The sequence below is a fragment of the Prosopis cineraria genome, unplaced genomic scaffold (genome assembly GCF_029017545.1).
Source record: "Prosopis cineraria cultivar Desert tree isolate PC_DT_omini unplaced genomic scaffold, ASM2901754v1 PC10, whole genome shotgun sequence".
In the NCBI taxonomy this organism is placed as follows: domain Eukaryota; kingdom Viridiplantae; phylum Streptophyta; class Magnoliopsida; order Fabales; family Fabaceae; genus Prosopis; species Prosopis cineraria.
Window position 1 is genome coordinate 3,554,615 of NW_026555341.1, and position 24,622 is coordinate 3,579,236.

Sequence of the window (24,622 nt, forward strand, 5' to 3'; positions counted from 1 at the left end):
ATTTTACCTTTTCTCTATTCTACCAATCCCATAAACATCTACCCATTCATACCCAATAGGCTCTTTAGGTTCCTATCAATACACATTATCATTAATAACACCTCAAATCGTCTTTAATACACATAAACCTCTCCCAACTACTATATTTATATTAATTTTTGGATATTAAATGCTCCCAAGGATCAACCACTTTTAAAATCATCAATATGGTGTTCCAATACCTTAAACTTAAATAACTCCTATTATACTTATTCTAACCAATGGAATCAAACCCATAGTCCTATGGACTGAAAATTTATCTTTCAATTTAAACCCTACCATAAGTCATCATAAATGAGGGAGAGAAAGAAAGAATACGGCACCATAAACTTACCTTGGGTGTTTGGGAGCTTCAAAATGCCAACAATAGAAACCAATGTCGTGCTCCGACAGAGCTTAAGTCAAGCTCTTTGTTTTCCTTTCCTCTTCTTCTTTTGTTTTCGCATGTAGGATGTATCTGATTTATCAGATTTTTGCTCCTGTGTAACACCCTCAAATTTACAAATCGATTTTTCGCAAATTATTAATTCAACAAATCATTTTTTTTTCATTGAACCCTTATTGAACCCTTATCATGGTAGAAAAATTTCTACCATGATACATCCAAGACAATATACCACAGGTCTTAAAATATCTCAAAAGGCAATTAGAACCATGAGGGACAGTTAGGATCCTCATGGCATGATATTTAAATTAGGTCATGAATCAAGAGAGACAAACATAATCCTCTTGGTCAAATAAATACTTTTAATAAAAAGGATTAGAGTTTACATGCTTCACAAAGAAGATATGTCCTAAGTTGGCACAAGATACATTGTATAATCCAAAATAAGAGACAACGTAAAAGATGGTGTTTCATACACTATAGTTACACCTCTGGTGCTTTATCAGCCGGACTCGCTCCTATAAAAATGCTAACCACGGGGAATGAGACTTAAAAGTCCCAGTAACCAAAAATTAATATGTAATGATGCATGCGGATGTAACTAATCATGCGATTGCTAAGTGGGCACACAAAACATTTAACCGAACAATACTTTCAAACAAACCGAACAAGTATTTAATTTGCATGACTGCACCTTATATCCTCCTTTCGCCATGCTCGGACGCCAAATCACCCGGCCAAAGGTGAGTTGGACCAAGCGACACGCCACTCATTGGGTCCAATGAGGGCTTACCACGTGGTAATAATTAACCGAACAGAAATTCCCATTAACACCATACATTAAAATACCCTGACAAGTCATGCATCATTCAAATATCCAAACAGGAATATATCCGAACAATAATATCTCATCATGATAAATAAAAATAAATTTTTGACCCACTTGGCAATAATTTCAAACAAGTATATTACAGTATTTATTTTTAATAATTCATAATTTTTCCAAACAACAAGTCAACACATAACCATTCACAAACACACTCATCACAACACATTAATAATGGTTACCTTGTGTCTTGAATAACAAGTTCCCCTTCACAACTCCTTTTTCACCACTATCTTTGTCAATATAATCTACATAATTATTTCACAATACTATATATTAATTTTACATTAAAATAAATAACTCTAATTTAAATAGTTAGAAAGTCTTAGATCTATAATCCATATTAACACTAATTTAAGATTTATGCCTCATTTAACTTCCCAAATTCTTTTCTAAAATTCTCATACCCTATTAAACTATTTTTTTATCCTCAAATCACTTCTAATATCACAATTTCATCCTTCTATATTCTAAAAATTCATCCAAAAATAAATTAAAAATTTTAAAATTATCCTGAAACCTCAAATCACCTTTCTATAACCTCAAAAATACCTATTCATACTTAAATAAATATTTCATAATCATAGGTTTATCCCTACATCTCAGATTGCACATAAATTTAACCATATAGATCTAGATTTTAACTCAAAAGTTCTTAAACATGAGTTTCAACCTCAAGAAAATATTCTATAATATTTATTATATCCCTAAGAGTTTTAACCTATATTTTTAATCCATCATATCATCAGATTAACTATCCTATAGAAAAATCCTAATCAAAATATTTACTCTATCCTACAAAATAATCATATCACTAGAAAGCTAATATTATTTAGAAAATAACTATAAAATTAATTTTATAATTAAATAAATTTTTAAATGCTAATCTAAACAGGAAAGTTAGAACATACCTGAAGAAAAAGAAAATAATCTCCCCTTGCGAGAAAACGCCAAGCAACGTGAGAGGAAGAGAGAAAAATAATATAAAAATAGAATTGTGAGTCCCAAAATTATATTAAAAAAAAATTATATGTTTGAATTTAATTATTCAAACCTTTGGGCCAAAAGTTGAAATTTTCTCTAAATTGCATCTTAGCCTCTCATGCTTCCTAATGCACACACCCCCTCCTTTTTATACATGAAGGCACCTCTTCTCTTCCCTCATCTAACCAATGTGGGACTTAGAAACAACAACCTTCCACCCCCTTTTTTTTGTTCCTTCTACCTTCTCTTTTTTTTTCAACACATACATAAAAAAATTATTTATGTATTATATTTTAACTAAATATTGCTTATGTGGCTTTAAATTTAAATTTTTAAATTCATAATTAAATACCTAACCATAATATTATTTCTAAATAACCTCAAATAATATAAATTCCTATTATTATCATTTTTTTTTCTCAAAACCTAAATTCCACAATTTCTTTATTATATAAAAAATCAGGATGTTACATCCTGCACCACAGTACATGGCACAGAGGAGCCTATTGGATTTAAATTTATCTTTGTGTGCCATGATGGACTGATCATGCATCGCGGCATGTGGCACGGAGGACAATTCTTTAGTTTTTCTTCCTCTTTCCTTGCCCGGGTGGCTGGCCATCGATCCGGGATCACTTTTAAGGCTAAAATCATTACAAATACACCAAGTTAAACCCCTCTAGCCACACACCTTATTAACTCACTAATTATCCTCATTAGGTTAATAAATCAAAATTAAATTTTTCTGGATGTTACATTATCTATGCCACGTGGACTTACAATATACTAATCTCTCAATTAAGGTGAACTCCCACCCATTTCATTTCTCAATCATACCATAATATATCACAATTCCAATCATGCACCATAATGCAATTCCACATGTCAAGAAATCATAATTTCTAATTAACATGCTCAATTTCATCCACATATGCATACTGCAAAATTTTTATTCAAAGAGTTTTCAATTATTCTCATAATTTACAATATAGCATAGCTTACTTGCTCTACTAACATTATTCATTAAATTAATTTATACCCGCTTTATGCATTTTCTAAAAATATCAAAATGGCATCTACACATATAATATACATTTCATAATTTTTATAATACCAAAATATTTAAACATGCATATGAGAAAATTTAGATTCTTGATTACCTCCACCCCTTGAGTAACTCAAAAGGGACACCTCTGGATTCAATTCAATTCCAAGCTTTCAAATGCTCCAAGAGCCTAATAAAGTTTAGTCTACAATTAGATAACTCAAAGTCATCAATACAATACTAATTTCACTGCTTTCCTAACTACTCATTTTACTCAAAAATTTTAAATTTTAATTTATTAGATGACCTTGTTATCTAATAGTTCTATTAGCTTTATTTAACTCTAATGAGTCCAACTAAACCCATTAGCCACTTACATAATCCTCACATTACTCATTTTCAACCTAAGATTTGCTTAAATTAACAAAAATTTAGATGAAATACCTAAATAATTCGCACCCACTATCCTAGCAACAAAAATATACTCCCATCAACTCCATTTCATCCATCTATAACATCCAAAACTTCCCTCATTGTCAAAAGTAACCAAAAATTCAAAATTTTGAAAAAGATCAAATCTTCTGCACTATCCAGAATTTGAAAATGAAGTGGAGAAATAGACTCAAAAAATTATTTAAGAAATGTATCTAGTGTTAAAAAATCTCAAATTACACAACATTATCTTATAATGAAATCTAGTTGCAAAACTTACTCTCTTTCGATGATATTGCGCATGATGCTGTGTCTCTACTCCCCCCTCTATCCGCACACGAACGGGGAAAAAAATGAAATGGGAGAGAGAACAGTCATTCCACCTAATAACCATTAGGTGGAGCACGGGTCACACGTGACCCCATGATTTTAAAAAAAAAAATGATTTCTTTTTTTATATCTCTCTCTCACTATATATATATATATATATATATGTAGAGTATATATTTAAAACCCATTTAATTACTTTCTTTTTCTTTCTCTTATTCTTAAATCCTATCCTCCACACACACGTGTGTGTGGATTGAGCTAATTTTGTATATTTTGTTCAAATAAAACTTTGATAACAATAAACTATTTATAATATGTTAAATTGCAACAATATCTTAAATAATTTAATTTAGTTTCACCTACTCTTATTTATTTAAAATAAATTATAACTTAGAATAAAATTCTTAAAATAAAACCTCACATTAATCCCAATTAATTCCTAATTTATTTTATTGTCTCAATTTAAATTTTTGAGATGTTACACAAGTCAAGGCATATTTCTCACAAGTTCAAGTAACATACAACTTGAGGCATATTATGGTGTGGATTAAGCAGGTTACCCACTCACCAAAAGTTCATGTACAGGATACTTAGTTTGACTTGGGGGATCACACATCTTATGGCAATCCAAGAAACAAAGTGTTGTGGCTCGCTCTTCTACCAAGGTTGAATATCGAGCAATCACCATTACTATTAGTAAGTTAATCTGGTTGTATTGGCTCCTAGCAGAGTTGGGCATTTCAAGTCCTTCAGCCATGCCTCTATATCGTGATAACTAGGCAGCCCTTCATATTGTGAATAATCCAATCTTCCACAAGTACACAAAGCATATTAAGTTGGATTGTCATTTTTTTGGGGAGCTAGCGCATTCATTTAAGTGAAGTTCTGCCATTGAAGGTGGCAGGTAACCACTGGCTTATTGACATGTTCACTAAAGCCCAAGTTAGGCATCACCAATCTTCACGCACCAACTTGAGGGGAAGTATAGAATTGATATGGACTTGGGCCTCTCGACTTAAGTCCATTAGATTGATGCAATCGTGTATAGATATGATAGTATATACTTGGGACACTAACAGATAGGAAATCACAAATTATATAAGATTATGATATCATACATGATACCAGGAGATACTAGGGTTATTCACTTTTACGTCTTCTGCTACTTCTTGTATAAATCATTGTGTACAATTACAGCTTATGAATATAAGGAAAACCTCCATTTTCTTTAATGTTCGTCAAGATTTGGCCTTCTCAAACTACTTCGATCTAGTGAGAAATAAGAAATCATGCATGTATGAGGCAGTGAAGATTGGCAATAATGCTAAAGAAGAGATGATGAGAAGTAAAGAAGGGTTTGAAGAAATGAGAAATCATGTGTGTGAAAATTTTGTAGGGAAATAGAGACGAGTTACTATTTTTAACTTGCTCAGAAATTATTTTTTAGATTGGCTATTTTAATAACCAATTTAGATGTCTTTCAAACATATAAACATTTTAAAATATAATAGATATCTGAACTAGTTATATATTATAACCAGTTTAAAAATCTAGTTTGGATATTAACTTCTAAACTGATTTAGATGTATAACATCTCATCCTTTCATTTATTTACAACAATGTCACCACCTCCTATTAAACCGAATGCGTGTATAACAGTTTAGAGAAGGGAGTTTAAAAAGGATATTTTGTACTAGTGAGAATTGTTTGATTTAATTAACTTTTAATTAACAATAGTTAATGCTTAAGTTTGTTAATATTGATAACATGAATTCATAATTTTATAATATTTATTTTTTTATTTATGTATTTACTTAAAAGAGTAAAAATATTAAAAAAATAAAAAAGCTTGAATCTCAAATTTTGTAAATGAGACTCTTTTTATATAAACAAGCTCTTCGAACCCAACCCTTTAAAATCAAGATAGCTCGTTTTTCCACCTCTGCTTCTACCCAATTTCCCCAATCAATGATGCACCATTTTTTTGGTAAAAGGCTCTGCCAAAGCCGAACAAATTTCTACACCAACATTTTTATTTTGTCTGGTAAATATATCTAATGTGTATTAAATACATATTAATATTAGCTACGCTAATGAGTGCTACTAAAATGCATACTTAAAAATGCACAATCATTTGAAACAATTGAAATTTTAAAGTACAACCAATGATGATAGATATAAGGGGTTCCAGTTGGACAAATATTCTCATTAAATAATTAAGGTCTTATTATTCAAGACTTTGAATAAAAAATTACTCTTCTAATCTTATTAATAAGTTACTTCCAACATATTTTATCAATATTAAGGAAAACTTTAAAACTCATTGACTCTATCTTAAAATTTAATAAGTCATCAACTTTATCTCTATTAAATATGTATACTTTAATAACATTTATTCTCTCTCTAATATTCAATGGAAGATTAAAAAAATTATAATAAAAATTTAATAATGTGATTTATAAACGAGACAAAAAAATTATTTTTCCTGCCTTATAAATAAAATTAAAGGAAGTATATTTAAAATAGCTTCATATATAACCATGCAAGCTAACTTGAGCGGACCTTAATAAGTCAAAGCCTGGTTTCTACAAATTGGTTGGTATATAAGCATGCAACCTAAACCGGAGTAACATATGACATATGGAGACCAAGTATTTTCAAAATAATTTATATATATTATTTAACATCAACAATAAAAGATAAATGCTTTTAACAATAACGTTTGCATGAAACTTATCACACAACCGTCTTAAGTAAACTTACCAAACTCGATAATGAATTAAACTTGACAAATTTTTAAAGCAGAGAACAAATCAAAAAGCAAGCACGTGCTCCGAAGCCAATTATATGCTAGAAGTTGAAGCCTAAATTAACAATGCAACATGAATAGCACCTAGGGTTGTGATAGAATCTTGCTGAGGATAGGACGTGCTTTGCATTGAACCTCCAACGGAATTGCCTTGGGCATCAAGCCTCCGCCACTCTCCCTCATGTCGATTTTTAAGTCGCTGACCCTTTTCCAATCAAAACACTGAATCAACGATGCTAAAGTCAACCCTACGGTTCGTTGGGCCAGGCCTGCTCCTGGACAGGCCCTTCTTCCCATTCCGAAAGGTATCAGCTTTCGGGCTTCTCCCTCCTCATTTTCAAACCTCTCGGGCTTAAAGATCAATGCGTCAGTCCACAAATCTGGGTCCCTATGGATGGCCCATGCATTCACAAGCAACATAGTGCCACGTGGCACATCATAACCCCCTACAAAGCAATCATCTGAAGCCATGTGGGGTACGAGCATCGGGGCGGCTGGGCTCAGCCGCATTGTCTCGGAGATGATACTTTTAAGGTATGATAGTTTAGTCACATCAGCTTCTTCTACTAGCCGCCCTTCTCCAACCTGAGCTTCCAATTCAATCCTTGCCTTGTCCAATACCCTTGGATAGTTTAATAGATACGACATAGCCCACTCTAATGTGATTGCTGAAGTGTCTGTTCCTGCTAATATCAACACCTACAAGACAAGTCTTTTATAATTACTTATTGCAGTGACTTCAAAAGCATGAGCGGTTTGCAAAGTCAAGGTTTAAATACCTTGAATATATATATTAAAAAAAAAGCAGTTTAACTTAAGTCAAATTTAACGAGACGTATGGTACAAATTGCAAAACTAACCATAATAAGGCCTTTGATAATTTTGTCAGTGTAATACTCAGGTTCTGATTCTTGCGATATGAGTAAATGATCTATCAAAGTGTTTGTGCTTTCCAATCCTTCCTTTTTATATCGATGCTCGTCAATGAGCCCTTGCAACAACTCATCCAACGTCTTCCCGACTCTTTGCAATCTCTTTTTGTAACCGTTGTAATCAATCCATCGGAACAGAGGCAAAAAATCCACAAGGTTTGAATCCTTGGTTCCCAAACTAAAAGATGAGATCTCCTGCATGGCATCTCTAAACCGCTTCGCTTCCTCCACGTTTGTCAAATCAGCTTCATCGCCGTAATACCTTTTTCCGGCAACCATTCTCATTATGGTGTTAAAGGTCAGATCTGAAAACATTGATCTCAGCTCCACTTTCGCGAAGTTATTTTTTGACTGCCGAGCCAGCTTGCGTAGCAACAGCTTGGTCTCGTCGACTCGGAGATTCAAGAATGAGTTGATACGGGCTGTTGACAGGATCTCGAGGGAGCTTATACGACGTAAGTTGCGCCAGTGGTCACCGTAGGAAGAAGCAACGAGGACGGTGTTGTTGTAACCGATGTACTTGGTCTTGTGAAGGGGAACACGGTTCGCAAAGATAATGTCGTTTTTGGTGAAACACTCTTCAACAGCGGAGGGAGATGAAACGACAACAGCAAAACGAGAGCCGAGACGGAGAGAGAAGATGGGGCCATATTTTTGAGAGAGGGAATGAAGGTGGCTATGGAGAGGTTGTTTCAGTTGTAGGAGGTTGCCCAGTATAGGGAGAGAAGGCGGACTTGGAGGGAGCTTTTTGAATCGTGATCTTGTTTGGAGCAAGAGCTTTGAAGTGATCAGAATAAGAAGGCAAAGGGCAAAATAAAAGATCAAGTTATCTTCCATGATCGTCCTTTCCATTTTGATACAAATCAACCTGTATGCATTGAGCAATATATATAGAAGCCATTCGTGGGGTAGGATAAGATATTAAGATGTCAACTTTATTCATTCAAGTAGTGTTCGATCAACAAAGGTATGATACCGTGAATATATATATATATATATATATATATATTATAATATTCTTAGAATTCTAAGGTAATTTGATTGACCATCTTCTCGAAGGTCGACTTACTTTGACCAGGCATAAATCGTGAGCATCTTGTTTTTGGCTTCGAAAAGAATATTTAATTTGGAGCCAACTACCGTCTACCAGCATTTTCCGTGCGAATATAAAATTTTAAGGAATGGTTTTAGTTGTTAAAATTTTAAATTATCTTGTAACTATCATATTTAATTATTAGAAGCATAGAGGCCTATCTCAAAACCTGATTACACGTACACACATGTGAATCAAAGTGAAGAGAAGACTTCTCCCCCATTTCTCATCTTTAAAATTTTCTATTGCTCTTATCATATGTTGTCCATATTTCGGTTAGTTCTATATAACAACGTATTTATAATTAAAGTTGAAATGATTTCATTTTAGTTTGAAAATGTTTAAAGTCTGAGAAATGAACGTCATTGCTAATAGTTTATTAGAATTTTTATTTTTTATTGATTAATAAAATCATTTGAGCATATTCTGCAAAAGATATTTACCAACTACTTTAACTTTTTGATATTACATAAGATTTTGAGAATTATTATAGTTGTAGTATTTAGGCTTTTCAACAACTTTTTCCTCAGCTCACTTTCAATTAAAATGCTGATGACATCGGTTTGGCGTACATTTATACACAAGTTTATCAGGTTATATTGGTTTAGCATAATTCGATATATATCACACTATATGTATCAAGAAAATTGGTCATATTTTAGCCAACTTTGGGTGATTCTATATGTCCCCGGAAAAATATTAGACTTGCGTGCGTGCAGTAGTTCTTTCGGAAAGATTTATCAGCAACAACAGGGGTTAAATTTGATAACGAAACCGAAGTCACAAATTCACTCGAATATTATATATGACACAATAACAATTATTAATTTAATCAAATGAAGGTCAAAGATTTCATTATATGATACTTAAAAAGCACCAAATATCACCTCTCATCATATCATATCTCATATCGCTAATTAGATCATTGGTTGCATTAAACTTCTGAAGGAAACGATGTATGTTAAGGGTATTCTAACCGTAATCAGGGTTATCCTGAATTTGAAAACAATTTATCATAATAATTTTCAAACGATGATGAAATTCAATAACTATTGTTTAATCTAACATTCAAAGTTAAGAGTATATTAGGTAATAAATATTAAAATTTTAGAGATTAGTAAAAATAATTTGCACATAAAACTCGTCAAGATATCAGAATCTAACAATAAAATCTTCATTGTAGCATTTTCATGAAATGTAAGAAGCTACAGGGAATGCACGATGCAGTTACGAGGAACAAGATATGAAACTTGCGACACAACGTCACTTATTGGGAATACTAAAAAGGCACTTTCAATTCTTTCACGCCCAAATATCACTCTTTTGTTTGGCCATCATCATTAGTAATGCTTTTCGAAAGTACCTTGTCGATGATTGGATGGCGTGCGTTACACATGGCCTCTAAAGGAATAACCTTTGTTAAGGTAACCCCTGATCCTCCTATCATATCGATTTTTTCCTCACTTATACGCTTCCATTCAAAGCACTGAATTAACAAACCCAATGTTGTACCCACTATTCGTTGAGCTAAACCTGCTCCAGGACATGCTCGTCTTCCCATCCCAAATGGAATTAATTTGTTAACTTCCCCTTCTTTCTCAAACCTTTCAGGCTTGAAACTTGTTGGATCGCTCCATAACTCGGGATCTCTGTGGATGGCCCAAATATTGACTAAAACTATAGTGCCGCGTGGGACATTATACCCTCCAATGGTGCAATCATCTGAAGACTCACGGGGAACCAATAATGGCACTGGAGGGTGTAACCGAAGTGTTTCATAGATGATATTCTGCAAGTATGGCAGTTTCGAAACATCTTTCTCTTCCATTAGTCGTCCTTGTCCTATGTGTGTGTCCATTTCTTTTTGTGCCTTTTTCAACACATCAGGGCTGTTTAATAAATTGGACATTGCCCATTCTAAAGTCACTGCTGATGTGTCTGTTCCAGCAATAATCATAACCTGTCAAGTTGAGTCAATAAATATCGTCAATAAATGCTAACCATATCATCAAAAATCAAGACAATTTTTAACTTCCCACTATCATATGCGAGCCAGGGCTTGGCCTGGCCTAGGAATCCACCCATTATAGCTCTATAGTTGACTGACTGTTGTAGCTTATAAGTAGTTGCATAGAAAAAGGCTAGGAGAGTGTCTCTAAGGGATCGGTCCGTGAGTCTCAATGGAAGTGGTTCCCCCTGGGGATAGGGGGCTAATGTAAGCAAAGAAAGAAAAAGAGGAAGACGGTGTTTGGTAGGGCATTCAGAACCTAGAACCTAATTGACTTTATGACTTTTAACTCCTCCTTTTTGGGTTGGTTATATCCTCTAACTTGGCTCGAGCTAGTTGAATTTGATCGGTTGAGATGCACACTACCAGCCCACACTTCCAATATCTTGAACTATTTATCAGTTGGTTATTGATATCATAAGCTAATGATTTTCGAATAAAGGTTAATTGCAAGCTTTTCTATAAGAAAGCAAAGCAAAAAAATGTCAAACTGCTAAAAAAAGGAAATTAGTTTTACTAACAAAAATCAGGCCCTTGATGATTTGATCCGTGTAGTACTCTGGATTTGATTCTTGTAAACTCAATAGATGATCAACCATGGTATTTTCTGTTTGGCTAGCATTTCGATGTCGATCAACGAGCCCTTGCAAAAACTTATCGACTCTCTCGGAAAAACTCTTGAGCCTCTTCTCCAAGTTACCATAGTCAATCCACCTCAATATGGGCAAAAAATCTCCAGCATTGCTTGCCCCTCCTAACTTTGATAACTCATTTAAGATATTCTGGAACTTCCTTGCCTCTTCAACATCAATCACATCAATATCATCTCCCAGGTACCTTTTCCCAGATATCATTCTCATTATATTGTTAAATGTCATCTCTAAAAACTTTGATTTCAATTCCACCTTGACAAAACCCTGGTAGGAATCATAGGCTAGCTTTCGAGCGAGCCGCATCACCTCGTCTGTTCTCATTTCCAAGAAATGGCTGAGACGATGCGTTGAGAGGATCTCAACCATCATGATGCGCCGGAGGTTACGCCAATGGTTGCCGTAGTTGGTGAACGATATGGTGGTGTAGTTGTAACCGATATACTTTCCGTTGATTAGCCGGGGTCGATTTGCCAATGTGATGTCATTAGTGGTGAAGCATTCTTGAACAGCAGATGGTGAAGTGACAACCACAAACAAACGAGAGCCAAACCAAAGGGAAAAGATTTTACCATAGCGTTGGGAAAGGAGATGTAGTTGGTGATGGAGTGGCTTCTTGAGTTGGTGGAGGTTGCCGATCACCGGAAGACCGGGCGGTGTTGGAGGGATGTTTCTAAACCTCCTTCTTCGGAGAAGGAGCTTGACAGTGAAGAGGGAGGCAAGCAGTATGATTGAACAATAGAAAATGGATGTCATGATTGATTCTTGATTCATTTGAGCTCTTCTCTTTGTTCAGCGAAGGAATGAGTTGCCATGGCATTTTATACTTGTGGGGGTTAAGGTTATTCCACCAGGTGCATCCCCTGTTGTCACGTTAGCAATTTTAGGCCACATTCATTTAATAATCATAGAATCATGACCATTAAATGTAATAATGACAGTATCAACATATTAATGATTATTAATATATTAATGATTATTGGCTTCGTTTAAAAACATAAATACTTAATATATTAAATATACTCTCCCAAATCCTACTATTTATAAATCACTTTTAACATGTTTTTCTGAAATTAAGAGAACTTTAAATTTTATTAACTTTGTTTAAAATTCAATAATTTTTTTAACTTTATCTATGTTATATATCTATACTTTAAAATAAAATATTCTAACATTTAATCATCTTTAATCATTTAATAGGAATAAAAGGGTGTACAATAATCATTAAATACCCATAAATATGAATAAAACAAATATTCTCTCTTCATACTTTATAAATAAGACTAGAAGAGTATTAATTGACATTAACTATTCATATTCATGATAAGTGTTAAAAATTGTGCCTAGAAATATTTACCGTTTTTTTTTTAAAAAAAAAGCAAACATTTTAATGAAAAGCACACTTTCTTTAACAATTTAAAATTTTAAATCCTGATTTAAATATCCAAACTACTTTTAACATAGTTAGCCCTTAGGCTAGCTTTTCTTCGTATTTGTCACAACTAAATATTTAAAATTTATAATTAATTAATGGAGAAATTAAATAACCTTCAGTACTGCTGCACTGCATTTTGCTTGCAGAACAAAATCTACGAAGATTAGCTAGAAAACTGACTTGAGTCTGAACGTAATAGGGATGGTCTAAAACTTCTGAATATGGATGTTTTAATTTCAAGATTAATTATTAATTAATATATGTAATATTGACTATGAGATTGTTGTACTTGTCATTTTATAATAGCTAGTAAACTAGGGAAGGCTCTCTGTATATTTACATGTGTTGGATTATACTTTTTTTTTTGGTTACTTACAAATATTCTCCTGTTATATTGGAGGCCATTCTATTATAACGAGGTACTGTCAAACATTAAATGTGAACATTTCTCTAACAAAGATTTGAACCTTGGTTATGAATGTTGACAAAAAAAAAGTATCTGTCAAAACTTTTATTTAGTTAATTAATCCCTAAACTGTAGTTATCAATGTTTATAATTTAGTCCTTATGCTAGACATGTTTCAAAACGTGAAAACATTGCAAATGTGGCCTGCTGATGTTTAGATGGCACCTGGGAGAAGCGACTGCTGATGAAGCCTAAAGAAAATGCCACGCCAAGATATAAATTTAATGATCGGGAAGGGATGGAAAGCAAGGGATCTATCTGTGTTTTCGGTGCGTGCGTTTAAGGGTGTTACAAAAGGATAAAAGTGTCACATTGCTCAAATCTTGAGTCTTCGTTATCTTTCTTTCATGAATTCAATTATCCAATTATAATTCAGCTAATCTAATTAATATAAATACGTAACTCATAATATGCATACTTTAATTAGAGATTCATGTAACTCATAATGTATTTCATGTTTCTAGTTTTTATGTGTGTTATTCCCCTACACTAAAGATGTGTGATTCATTCAATAAATATGGTTCATGTAATTAGATTTGAAGAGTCATAACGATTGTTACACGCGTAAAAAAGTCATTTCCTTTATTAAAGAAAAAAAAAAATATATATATATATATATATAAGGATTATATCTCTCTCTCTCTCTCTCTCTCTCTCTCTACTTTCTTCCCCATACTGTATACTCCATTCATTCAAAAATATAAAATATTTTTTAAAGAGTTAGATATTAAAAATGTAAGGTATTTTTAGTTTTTTGAGATGTAATCGTTGCCTTTTTTTTTAAGTGCCCCTATTGATAGTAACTTTATATTTATTATAGGGTGTTTAATAAGAGTAAACATAAAAAGATAGGGTTAATTTAAAAATAAGTAATTATTTTATTGAAAAGTGAGATTTAATTAAAAATATCTTATATTTTAAAATAGAGGAAATATATCTCATTCTTGTTAGGAAAAGTATAATATGTCCCTGTATTTTAGTTCTATTTTGCTTTTAGTTCTTGTGGTTTTACTCTATTGCTTCTAATTATCCCTTTATCTTAATCAATTTGCAATGTTAATTCTCATAGTTTAGATGCATGCATATAAGTACCATAAGTTGACATTGACAACGTTATTTTCATTATAACTCTGTTAACCCCTTATTAACATTGTAAAAATATGTTTATATAAAGATAAATTGACCAGATATGATTAAAAATAAAAGTTTTGGGGAAAGAAGTTTTCTTTTATATTTGGCTTGAATAGAATGTCGGAAATGAATGTAAGATATATTGCGTACAAATTAGCAAGGAGATTAATAAAGTCAAATACACATTAGAAAAATTAATTTTATCAATGCTAATTCATTTCTTATGTGCATTTTTAAAATTATATGAACTAATATTGTTAGTGAATCAAGCTAAAAGGGCTTAAAATAACAAAAATAAAAATGAGGCTGAAAACAAAACACAATCAAAGTTGCTTAATCATTTTAGAAAAGGTCTATTTTGTCTTAGAATACTGCCACTTGTTTTCCTATCTAAATTACACCTTTGTATAAAGGTAATAATATAACTCTCTTAAACTCTCTAGGCTTAAGTCTTTTATTTAAGTATAAGTATAGAAAATAAGGATAAATAGAGTATATTCAATAATAAACAATTACTGTCAACAACTCTATCTAATAATGGATTTACAATCAACAAAGATCGAATATAGTGAATGTTTGGTGGAAAATTGAATGCGTAAATTCGTGCAATAATTCTTCTATGTCCATCTTTATAAATGTGCTTATTTATAGTTAGATATGATTAATAATCTATTAGACACATTCAATTAGCCATTAAATTCATTTTCTTCTTCTCCTCTTAGCTTCTTCGAAAATATGGTGATGGAACAGTGCTTTTGGGAGAGTTCTTTGCAACATGGCAAGTAAAGAAATAACGTCAATATACACTTAATGCTCTAATAAAAGTAGATAGATGAATACAGATAGAGTCAAATGCAATATAGGTGGAAACAAATGATTTAATTTGAATAAAGCATAAAACTACCTACAGTCATGTTTAGAATGATTTTAGATGAATAAGAAGGCTAACACAACTCATAGAAATTGAAAGGAACAAGAAACAAGTATGATCTGAAGCTTACATGGCATGGAATGGAAACTAGAGCATTGTTATTAATATTAGTACTTGTATTGTCAATAATGACAAAGAGAGCCGGAAACAAGACAGCTGGTAGAGCCTGAGTAATGCCGGAAGAGTGTTACATAAAAGATGCTAATTAACTCGAGAGATCATTTGTACCAGAATTGAACAGTCAACATGGATGAAAATGATTTTACCGGTTTTAAAACAATACGTACCATTGGATGAGACATGAGGAGAATTAGAGGAATTGATACGTACCACTAAAAACAAGAAATTTGAGGAATTGATACTTGGTACCGGTATAACTGTCCTTGCGCCAATATTAATATCCTTTAAAACTAGAAGGGTTTTAAGACATCTGTACCGATATATACGAGTTTTAATACCCATATGAGTATGAATGAATGAAGCTCAATATACAGAATAAACCCTTTTCAAATAAAAGGATTTAAGAGATATGACGAACTAAGCCTTAAAAAGATTTTTGGTTAGCACCAAATACACTAACCAAAGAAATTTTGAGATTTCATACTAGTACCGGTAGAAAAAAAATAATACTGGTGTAGAGTATAACTTGGAGAATTTGCCAGAGATAAACACACACGGTTTGTTTGTGCCTTTAATTACCAATTCTTTTAGCTAATTAAAACCCGTGAAACAAAATCTTTTTAAATTTGTTATATCAAAACCAAGATTCAACAAGTTCAATTTTGGGTTCTTTTTTAGGTTAATCCCAATCTCATTTTGGTTTCTTCTTTGCGACTTTTTTTTCCATTTTGTGTGTACCTTCTTCCTCAATTTCTTCTTTGTCGCATACTTCTTCTTCGTTCTTCCTATTCCAAAGTTGGGGTTGCTCCAAGTGTATTTTTTGAGTTCAATTTTCTTCATCCATGGATTCCAAATAAGTTTTATTGTTATATGTCTATTTTTTTTATTTGTTGATTTCAGAAAGTTATAGTAGTTTGGTAGTTGTAGATATAATTAAATATTTGCCTTCAAGTTTTCATTCCTGTTTTTTTTTTTGGGTTAACTGAAAATTATTATGTCTCCAATAATGTGAGTTTGTAATCACTAATTACTATTTGTAATGTGAATTTATCTCTATTTATAAATAATACACACGTGAAACGTAAAATATTGAGTATAAGAATTTTGATTGACACATGAAATACTACCGAAAGTTTTATATGTGTATTTATAAATAATACACACGTGAAACGTAAAATATTAAATTTTTTTTATAAATTTCAAGCTCATATATGTACACACACATATATTGCTTGCTTGAACCACATGTAACTATTGCTTAAGTATTCAATGTTACAACTTAAAAATTATTAGAAAAAAAGTCCCGCATCTAATTAGAAGGTATATTAGAAATACATACAAAGCTTGGATGTGTTTAAACAAAATGGCTTAAGTTAGGTTAAGTAGACATCTTAAACATAGTTAATATGGAGAGTTTAACCGAATAACAAATAAGTTTTTGTATCTTATCATCTAACAATGAATAATTTTATCACATTTTAAGATTAATATCCAAAACAGTATATGCAAATAATGAATTTCTAATTCAATGTTAATAAAAATGCTGATTAATTATTTTGAATTATTGTTTACCTCATTCACACAATTGTTAATATTTTATATTTTTCAAAAGTATACGCAATTCCATATTTAAAATTTCATTTTCCTTTGATGCTTTTGTCCTAATTTCTGAGTTTTTGTTATTTTGTTCCTTTCACTATTAATTATATATATGGTTTTAAAAAATAATTGTTGTAACCGTTAGAAATTACGATATATGTATATATATTTTTTGAAAAATTAGATTTTTTTTTTGTGGTAAAAAAGAGGGCGGAGCCCGTAAATAAATATGTTAGTAAACTAAAAGGGGGATTAAAATCCCATACAATCAGTTTGCACTAAAAGGACCTAAAAAAGGGCGGAACACGATCAAAGAGGGAAATAAATCATGGTTAAGTTGGGCCTTGCAGAAATTAGAGATGTAGGCTTCTAAAAATACAATTAACACGAAATCAGGCATAATTGTCTTGGCCCAATCATCGTTCAAAACTTTCGATGCCTTTTGATTTCTCAAACGCAAGAAGAGCGACCATTTTGCAACCCAAAAAAAAAAAAAAACTAAAGAGCGACCTTTTATATTTTATTGGTTGATTTTGATATATAAACAAACACGTCACATAAATCATTCACATGCCATCCCATTACTTCAATTAGCAATTTTTTTCTCTTAACATAAATTGGCTGCTCAGAATATAACTAATTAAAAGAAGAAAGAAGTAGATGGATGATCATATTTCTAATTTTCTTTTCTTTTCAGGATATTCTTTTATTCTTATTTATAAGTCACTTTTAGTAAATTTTACTAGAATTAAAAAAAATTTTAAAACTCATTAATTCTGTCTTAAAATTTAATAAAATCTTAACTTTTTATCTCTGTTAAATATGCATATTTTAATAATATATTTTCTTTCTTTAATATTAAATAAGAGTAAAAGAGAAAACTTGTATTAAAAGTTAATAATGTGATTTATAAATAAGATAAAAAAAATTTATCTTATGAATAAGATTAGAGAGAATAATGGTATGTTATCTAATTCAATTGTAGAAAATTAAGAACCCATGTTCTGACTATCTTCTTATTCCAAGCAATCATGGAAATATGAATTGATATGGGGCAGGTGGATTGATGGGCAAGTAACCAAAGGTCCCAAGTCAAAATAAACTTTCCCTCTTTAATTTCTTTCTACTTTTTTTTTTTTGTGTGTGTGTTAACATAAACGCGCCGTCTTTTTGTTCTCGCGATACTGTTTTATGAATTTGTGCCATTAATAGTTTTTTTTTTTGGGTCACGTTAAAAGGGAAAAAGATACGTAGTTGTGTGAGAAAATCGAGTAGGGAAATTTCTAAAATGCATATTTATTGAACAAGTCGCATGTAAATCATTAGGAAGCTATAAGCAAGAACCCTGCATTTACATAAGAAACAAGCTAAGATATGAAAACTTGAAACTTGCGACTTGGCATCACTGGGTACCCATTGTTTCACGCCCCAGTATCATTGTCTCGTCTGGCCATCATCATCAGCAATGCTCCTTGAAAGTATCCTGTTGATGATTGGATGGCGTGCTTTACACTTGGCCACTAAAGGAATAACCTTTGGCAAGGTGGCTCCTGATCCTTCAGTCATATCAATTTTGTCCTCACTTATTCGCTCCCAGTCAAAGCATTGAATTAACAAACCTAAAGTCACGCCCACTGTTCGTTGAGCTAAACCTGCTCCAGGACATGCTCGTCTTCCAATCCCAAATGGAATTAATTTGTTAGCTTCCCCTTCTTTCTCAAACCTTTCGGGCTTGAAACTCGCTGGATCGTTCCATAACTGGGGATCTCTGTGGATGGCCCAAATGTTGGCTAAAACTATAGTTCCACGAGGGACATTGTATCCTCCAACGGTGCAATCATCTGAAGACTCACGGGGAACCAACAGCGGTGCTGGAGGGTGCAACCGAAGTGTTTCATAGATGATATTTTGCAAGTATGGCAGTTTTGAAACATCTTGCTCCTCTATTAGACGTCCTTGTCCTATGTGTGTGTCCATTTCTTTTTGTGCCTTTTTCAACACCTCAGGGTTATTTAATAAATTGGACATTGCCCATTCTAAAGCAATGGCCGATGTGTTTGTTCCAGCAACGATCATAACCTGTCAAGTTGAATCAAAGTATAATCAGTTTTCCGGACTGAACTATTAACTTATATTTGTATTGACTCGATGACCTTTGGGTTGGAGTATTTTATATCCTCCAACTTGACTCAAACTAGCTAGCTCAATATGATTGGTTGGGCCACCAGTATTCATGTACACTAGCTACTAGCCTGTACACCTCTAGTATCTTTGATTATATGCTTAAGTGATTGATTAATGACATCGTTATTAACCTAATGATTTTTAAAACGAATGTTGCAAGCTCCTCATCAATAAGAAAAAACATAGCAAAATATGTCAAACTACTAACAAAAAGGAAATTAGTTTTACTGACCGAAATCAACCCCTTGATGATTTGGTCCGCGTAGTACTCTGGATTTGATTCTTGTAAATCCAATAGATGATCAATCATAGTATTTGTAGTATGGCCTGCATTTCGATGTCGATCAATGAGACCCTGCAAAAACTCATCGACATTATCGGCAAAACTCTTAAGCCTTTTCTCCGAGTTATCATAATCAATCCACCTCAATATGGGTAAAAACTGTCCAGCATTGCCTGCCCCTCCTAACCTCGGAATTTCATTTACGATATTTTGGAACTTCCTTGCCTCTTCCATATCTGCAGCATCAATGTCATCTCCCAAGTATCTTTTCCCAGATATCATTCTCATTATGTTGTTAAATGTCATCTCTGAAAACTTTGATTTCAGCTCCACCTTGACAAAGCCGTTGCAGGAATCATGGGCAAGCTTTCGTGCAAGCCTCCTCATCTCGTCTGTTCTTGTTTCCAAGAAATTGTTGAGACGATGCGTTGAGAGGATCTCAACCATCATGATGCGTCGGAGGTTACGCCAATGGTCGCCATAGCTGGTGAATGATATGGAGGTGTAGTTGTAACCGATGTACTTTCCGTCGATTAGCCGGGGTCGGTTTGCAAATGTGATATCATTTGTAGTAAAGCATTCTTGAAAAGTAGAAAGCGAAGTGACAACCATAAACAAACGAGAGCCAAACCAGAGGGAAAATATTTTACCATAGCGCTGGGAGAGGCAATGTAATTGGTGATGGAGTGGCTTCTTGAGTTGGTGGAGGTTGCCGATCACCGGAAGACCGGGCGGTGTTGGAGGGATGTTTCTAAATCTCCTTCTGTGAAGAAGAAGCTTGAGAGTGAAGTGGCAGATGAGAAATGTGATAGAACAATAGTAGATGGACATCATGGTTGATTCTTGGTTCATATGAGATCTTTTTCACTGTGAGGTGAAGGATTGAATTGCTGTGGCACTTATAGATGTTAGGGGCAAAGTCATTCCACGAGGTGCATCCCCCAATGTCAATTTATTAATTACAGGCCACATTCATTGAATCATCATCAGAGAAGCAGAAACATTAAAGGCAATAATGGCAATAATAAATGTTTAACTGTGCTCATATACATGTAAGGGGTAACATCAACTGCTCATATTCATGACGAGCATTGAAATCTGTGCTCAAAGGTCAAAATATTTGAGGTTTGAAAAATTAAAAATTTTAATCCTGATTTTAAACCACCGGCTACCTTAAACATTGTTAAAATTTTCTTCATCTTTTTTCATAATTTTTACAATTAACAAGGACCATGAGGAAAGATCATTTGCAAGGGAAAAAAAAAAGGACTAAAGTGCTAAAAATAAAAAGAGATTATATTATAACCTTAACTCATGTAATTAATTGATTAATTTTAATTCATTTGAAGGACCTCGTTCCATTTTCTCAAATTAAAAATCTTTACCCTATGGTGCTTTTTACTAATTTTCCCCAACTCCTACAAGATCTTAGCCTTAAAGCAGACACATAAGTAGATGTAGGTGGTGGTGAGGAAGACAAGGCACAGGAGAGATTATCGAGGTTGCCATGGCGTCCGTGATTTCAAATTGAATATGGTTATTTTATGGTTACTTGTTGCATCGATGAATGAATCAAATTTCACGGAATTAATTTGGCCAGGCTTCTTTAATTGGTGAAAGGTATTGGAGCTCGATCGATTTTAAATGCTGAAAGCCTCACAAAACTAACGCCTGCTTATATCCTCCAGGGGAAATGAATTGCTATGGTCCCTATATTTTATGTTCTATCTTGCCAATACATACTATCACGATCACAACTGAATATTTCTATTAAACTTGATAAAATCTGATAATTACAACTACTCAATAAAACCAAATACTCGAGTTCCCGACACATAATTTCGAGAAAAAATGATCGTAGAAGAGGAAGACAACAGAGAGAAAGAGAAGAAACTACATAGACGAAGGGAAAATGGAAAATTAATTAATTAGAAGAGAGACAATTCACAAAATACTTCATTCCCTCCACGCCTCTTCTTACATTTAATATTATAAGATATTTTAAATTGAATCACTCTTTTTAATGACTTAGTTAACTGTTTTTAAAATTTATATTCTTTTCATATTTATTTTTATTTAATATGATGTTTTAATTAAAAAAACTTATCATTACGCTTCTAGTTAAAAATATTTTTGGAAAAAAACTCATCAATTATATCTTAAAATACTTTATATTTTTAAATACATTGTTTTTAAAAAATGTCTCGTATTTTTTAAAGGAAGAGACATATGTACTTCCTTCTCATTGGACTTATATCATCTAAACCCAATTTTAACATCTCTCGGCATATTAATTGATGCCTCGTGATCCCAATACATAATTTCATTAAGCCCATTTGTGACGCATCATACGGTGGTTTATGCAGGTTATACTCTCTTCATTTTTATATATGAGAGGGAAAAAAGGCATCATATAGTTTTAAAAAATTGGTTAGCTACCATAATTATGTCTAAAAATAAAAAAAATTAAAATATCTTACATTAATCAATATAAAGATATATTAATTGTTTTTCGTAGTTAAGCATAAGCAATGGGGCCGCAGGATGCAGTCAAAGTGCATGTTTCAGAGATGATACTCCGAACATTCAGGAGATTTCAATACCTCTTCCATCAAGCTTTCTTGTCACAAACAAGAACACCTCTGGATGGTTCAATAAATTAGCCATTGCCCACTCTAAAGTCACAGTTAAGTCTATTCCACCCAAAAGTATAACCTGTTTAATCAAACTAAGACAATTTTAGTGTCATAAATCCCCTATCGAGAGGTACCAAATAATGATAATGTTAGATATATATAAAATACAAAAGCTCTCAAAAAGTCATCACACTAATTGATATCGTCATACCAGCATTTGAACTAATTATAACCTCTGTTTATTTTTCGTATACTCTGACGAGGAATGTTACAACACCATCGAATATTTGCAAAATGTGAAATTGCAACAGAATGAAAGTAGTGCTTCGTACGTATACGTACTAAACTGGACAAGACCCTTGATAATTTGATCCGTGTAGTACTCAGCCTAGGACTGTTGCAAACTTAGGATATGATCTATCATGGCGTTTGCAGCAGAACCAAAGTAGTGCTTCGTACGTATACTCTGACTAGGAAAGTTACAACACCATCGAATATTTGCAAAATGTCCAACAGAATCAAAATAGTGCTTCGTACGCATACGTACTAACCGGGACAAGACCCTTGATAATTGCAGTACTCAGCCTGGGACTGTTGCAAAGTTGGGAGATGATCTATCATGGTGTTTCCACCGACTTGGCTACCATTTCGATGCTCATCGACAAGTCCTTGCAAGTTGAGCCTCTTCTTCGAGTATTGGAAATCAAACCACCTCAGTACGGGAGAGAATTCTGCAGGGTTATTGGCACCTCCTAGTTTCATCGTCTCAATTAACATTTCTCTAGCTTGTCTTGCCTCTTCCACTTCTCCCACCTTAGAATCGTCATCCCATTACCATTGCCCCGTGGTCATTCCCATTATAGTGTCGAACGTCATCTCTAAAAAACTCGAATCTGAGCTCCAACTTGGCAATTTCATTGCACGACCGTTGAGTTAGCTTCTTCACAAGCCTCATTCTGTCGCCTATTCGCATTTCCATGGAGGCATTGAGACGGTTCGTCAAGAGGACCTCGAGCGCGATGATGCGGCGGAGGTTGTGCCAGTGGTCGCCGTAAGGGGAAAACGTCAAGGTCGTGAAGTTGTGGCCGACCTGCTTGACGATGAGAAGCGGAGGTCTGCTTGCCAAGACATTGTCATTTTTGATGAAGCATTATTTGGCTGTGGATGCCGACGAAACGACGACAGAGACGAGAGCCATATCAGGATATAACTAAAATGGTCAAGATTGTTAGTAGTTATTACTTGTAACATATTATGGTTTCAGGCCCACTTGCACTCAGCTCTTTGTGTTAGTTTGTCTATAGAAGCCTTGTATCTCAGACGAATTAATTCAGCTCAATAGTGTATATTCAATTTTTCTCTTTATCTGGAGGTTTTTGAACCTTTTTGTTTGGAACCAAAGCTTGAAGGTGAGGAGTAAAGCAAGACAGGAATAGGATAATAGATGAAGGAGGTCATGGTGATTGGTTGCTCATGTTTCCTAAAATCAGATCATCATCTGGATCATCTTTAAAAATATTGGACATCACGCTCACAATCAATGGGGGGAAAACCCTCACATGCATGTTTCATATATATTACAATGAAAATGAAATTAATTTGTGACAAAAACTTGTGATAATTTTTTTTTTAAAAATATCCAACTTGTTTTGGTACCGACTGTTTTGTCACAAACAAGGGTATCTCGATTTACTATGGATGTGTAGATTTTTTTCCTGTAAAATCTGCCAAAAGATTTTGCAATGAACTTTCCATATATAGATTCTTCAATTTGTTGAATGAAGATTAGTGGCTAATAATCGAGGATATGATGGTGTTAATTAAATTAAATAGGACTATTTGAGTTTACTATTCTAGTTCTTTTCCATTGCTTCCCACCCATTCTATATACTTCGGACGGGTATCCAAGTTTGAATTTGTACTTTTGGCATCTGGGGATAAAATGGGGGAATGGTTTATTTCACACACACACAAAACAAGCTCTTTTACACAACAAACTCTTTTACTTTTAAAATTCACTTTCATTCTTTTTCCTATTCCAACTTCAAACTCTTCAAGGTCATGTTTGGTAGGTTGGAATTGTAGATATGAAAATGAAATTGGGATAAGAATATGAATAAAGTGATATTTGGTAGATATGAATCATAATTCCCAAGAATCATGATTCTATAAAAATAGGCTGAATTGAATTTTTTATTTAAAGTCATGGAATCAGGGGCAATTTCATAAAATTGTGACTTTAAA

At 33.2% G+C, this 24,622-nt stretch overlaps 3 protein-coding genes across 3 annotated transcripts; all 3 read right to left on the minus strand.

Annotated features, from left to right (window-relative positions):
* Window positions 1-6,753: 6,753 nt before the first annotated feature.
* On the minus strand, window positions 6,754-8,728 carry LOC129284482 (cytochrome P450 81E8-like). Its single transcript, XM_054919977.1, has 2 exons — window positions 7,771-8,728; window positions 6,754-7,609 (listed from the first exon to the last, which is right to left on the minus strand). The coding sequence occupies exons 1-2, from the start codon at window positions 8,692-8,694 to the stop codon at window positions 6,995-6,997; spliced, it is 1,539 nt and encodes a 512-aa protein (XP_054775952.1). The 5' UTR covers window positions 8,695-8,728; the 3' UTR covers window positions 6,754-6,994.
* Window positions 8,729-10,250: 1,522 nt separating this feature from the next.
* LOC129321990 (cytochrome P450 81E8-like) lies at window positions 10,251-12,349 on the minus strand. The gene is made up of 2 exons (XM_054968017.1): window positions 11,465-12,349; window positions 10,251-10,895 (listed from the first exon to the last, which is right to left on the minus strand). Exons 1-2 carry the CDS (start codon window positions 12,347-12,349, stop codon window positions 10,251-10,253), a joined length of 1,530 nt encoding a protein of 509 aa, XP_054823992.1.
* A 6,206-nt stretch (window positions 12,350-18,555) lies between these two features.
* On the minus strand, window positions 18,556-20,595 carry LOC129323030 (cytochrome P450 81E8-like). Its single transcript, XM_054969568.1, has 2 exons — window positions 19,692-20,595; window positions 18,556-19,354 (listed from the first exon to the last, which is right to left on the minus strand). The coding sequence occupies exons 1-2, from the start codon at window positions 20,592-20,594 to the stop codon at window positions 18,710-18,712; spliced, it is 1,548 nt and encodes a 515-aa protein (XP_054825543.1). The 5' UTR covers window position 20,595; the 3' UTR covers window positions 18,556-18,709.
* Between the last annotated feature and the right edge of the window lie 4,027 nt (window positions 20,596-24,622).

Excerpts from the sequence above, each read along its gene's own strand:
- LOC129284482 (XM_054919977.1), bottom strand. The coding sequence starts at position 8,694 with ATGGAAAGGACGATCATGGAAGATAACTTGATCTTTTATTTTGCCCTT. Across the intron at positions 7,610-7,770 it reads TTATCAAAGGCCTTATTATG|GTGTTGATATTAGCAGGAAC; the intron begins GTTAGTTTTGCA and ends CTTGTCTTGTAG.
- LOC129323030 (XM_054969568.1), bottom strand. The coding sequence starts at position 20,594 with ATGAACCAAGAATCAACCATGATGTCCATCTACTATTGTTCTATCACA. Across the intron at positions 19,355-19,691 it reads TCATCAAGGGGTTGATTTCG|GTTATGATCGTTGCTGGAAC; the intron begins GTCAGTAAAACT and ends TCAACTTGACAG.
- LOC129321990 (XM_054968017.1), bottom strand. The coding sequence starts at position 12,349 with ATGACATCCATTTTCTATTGTTCAATCATACTGCTTGCCTCCCTCTTC. Across the intron at positions 10,896-11,464 it reads TCATCAAGGGCCTGATTTTT|GTTATGATTATTGCTGGAAC; the intron begins GTTAGTAAAACT and ends TCAACTTGACAG.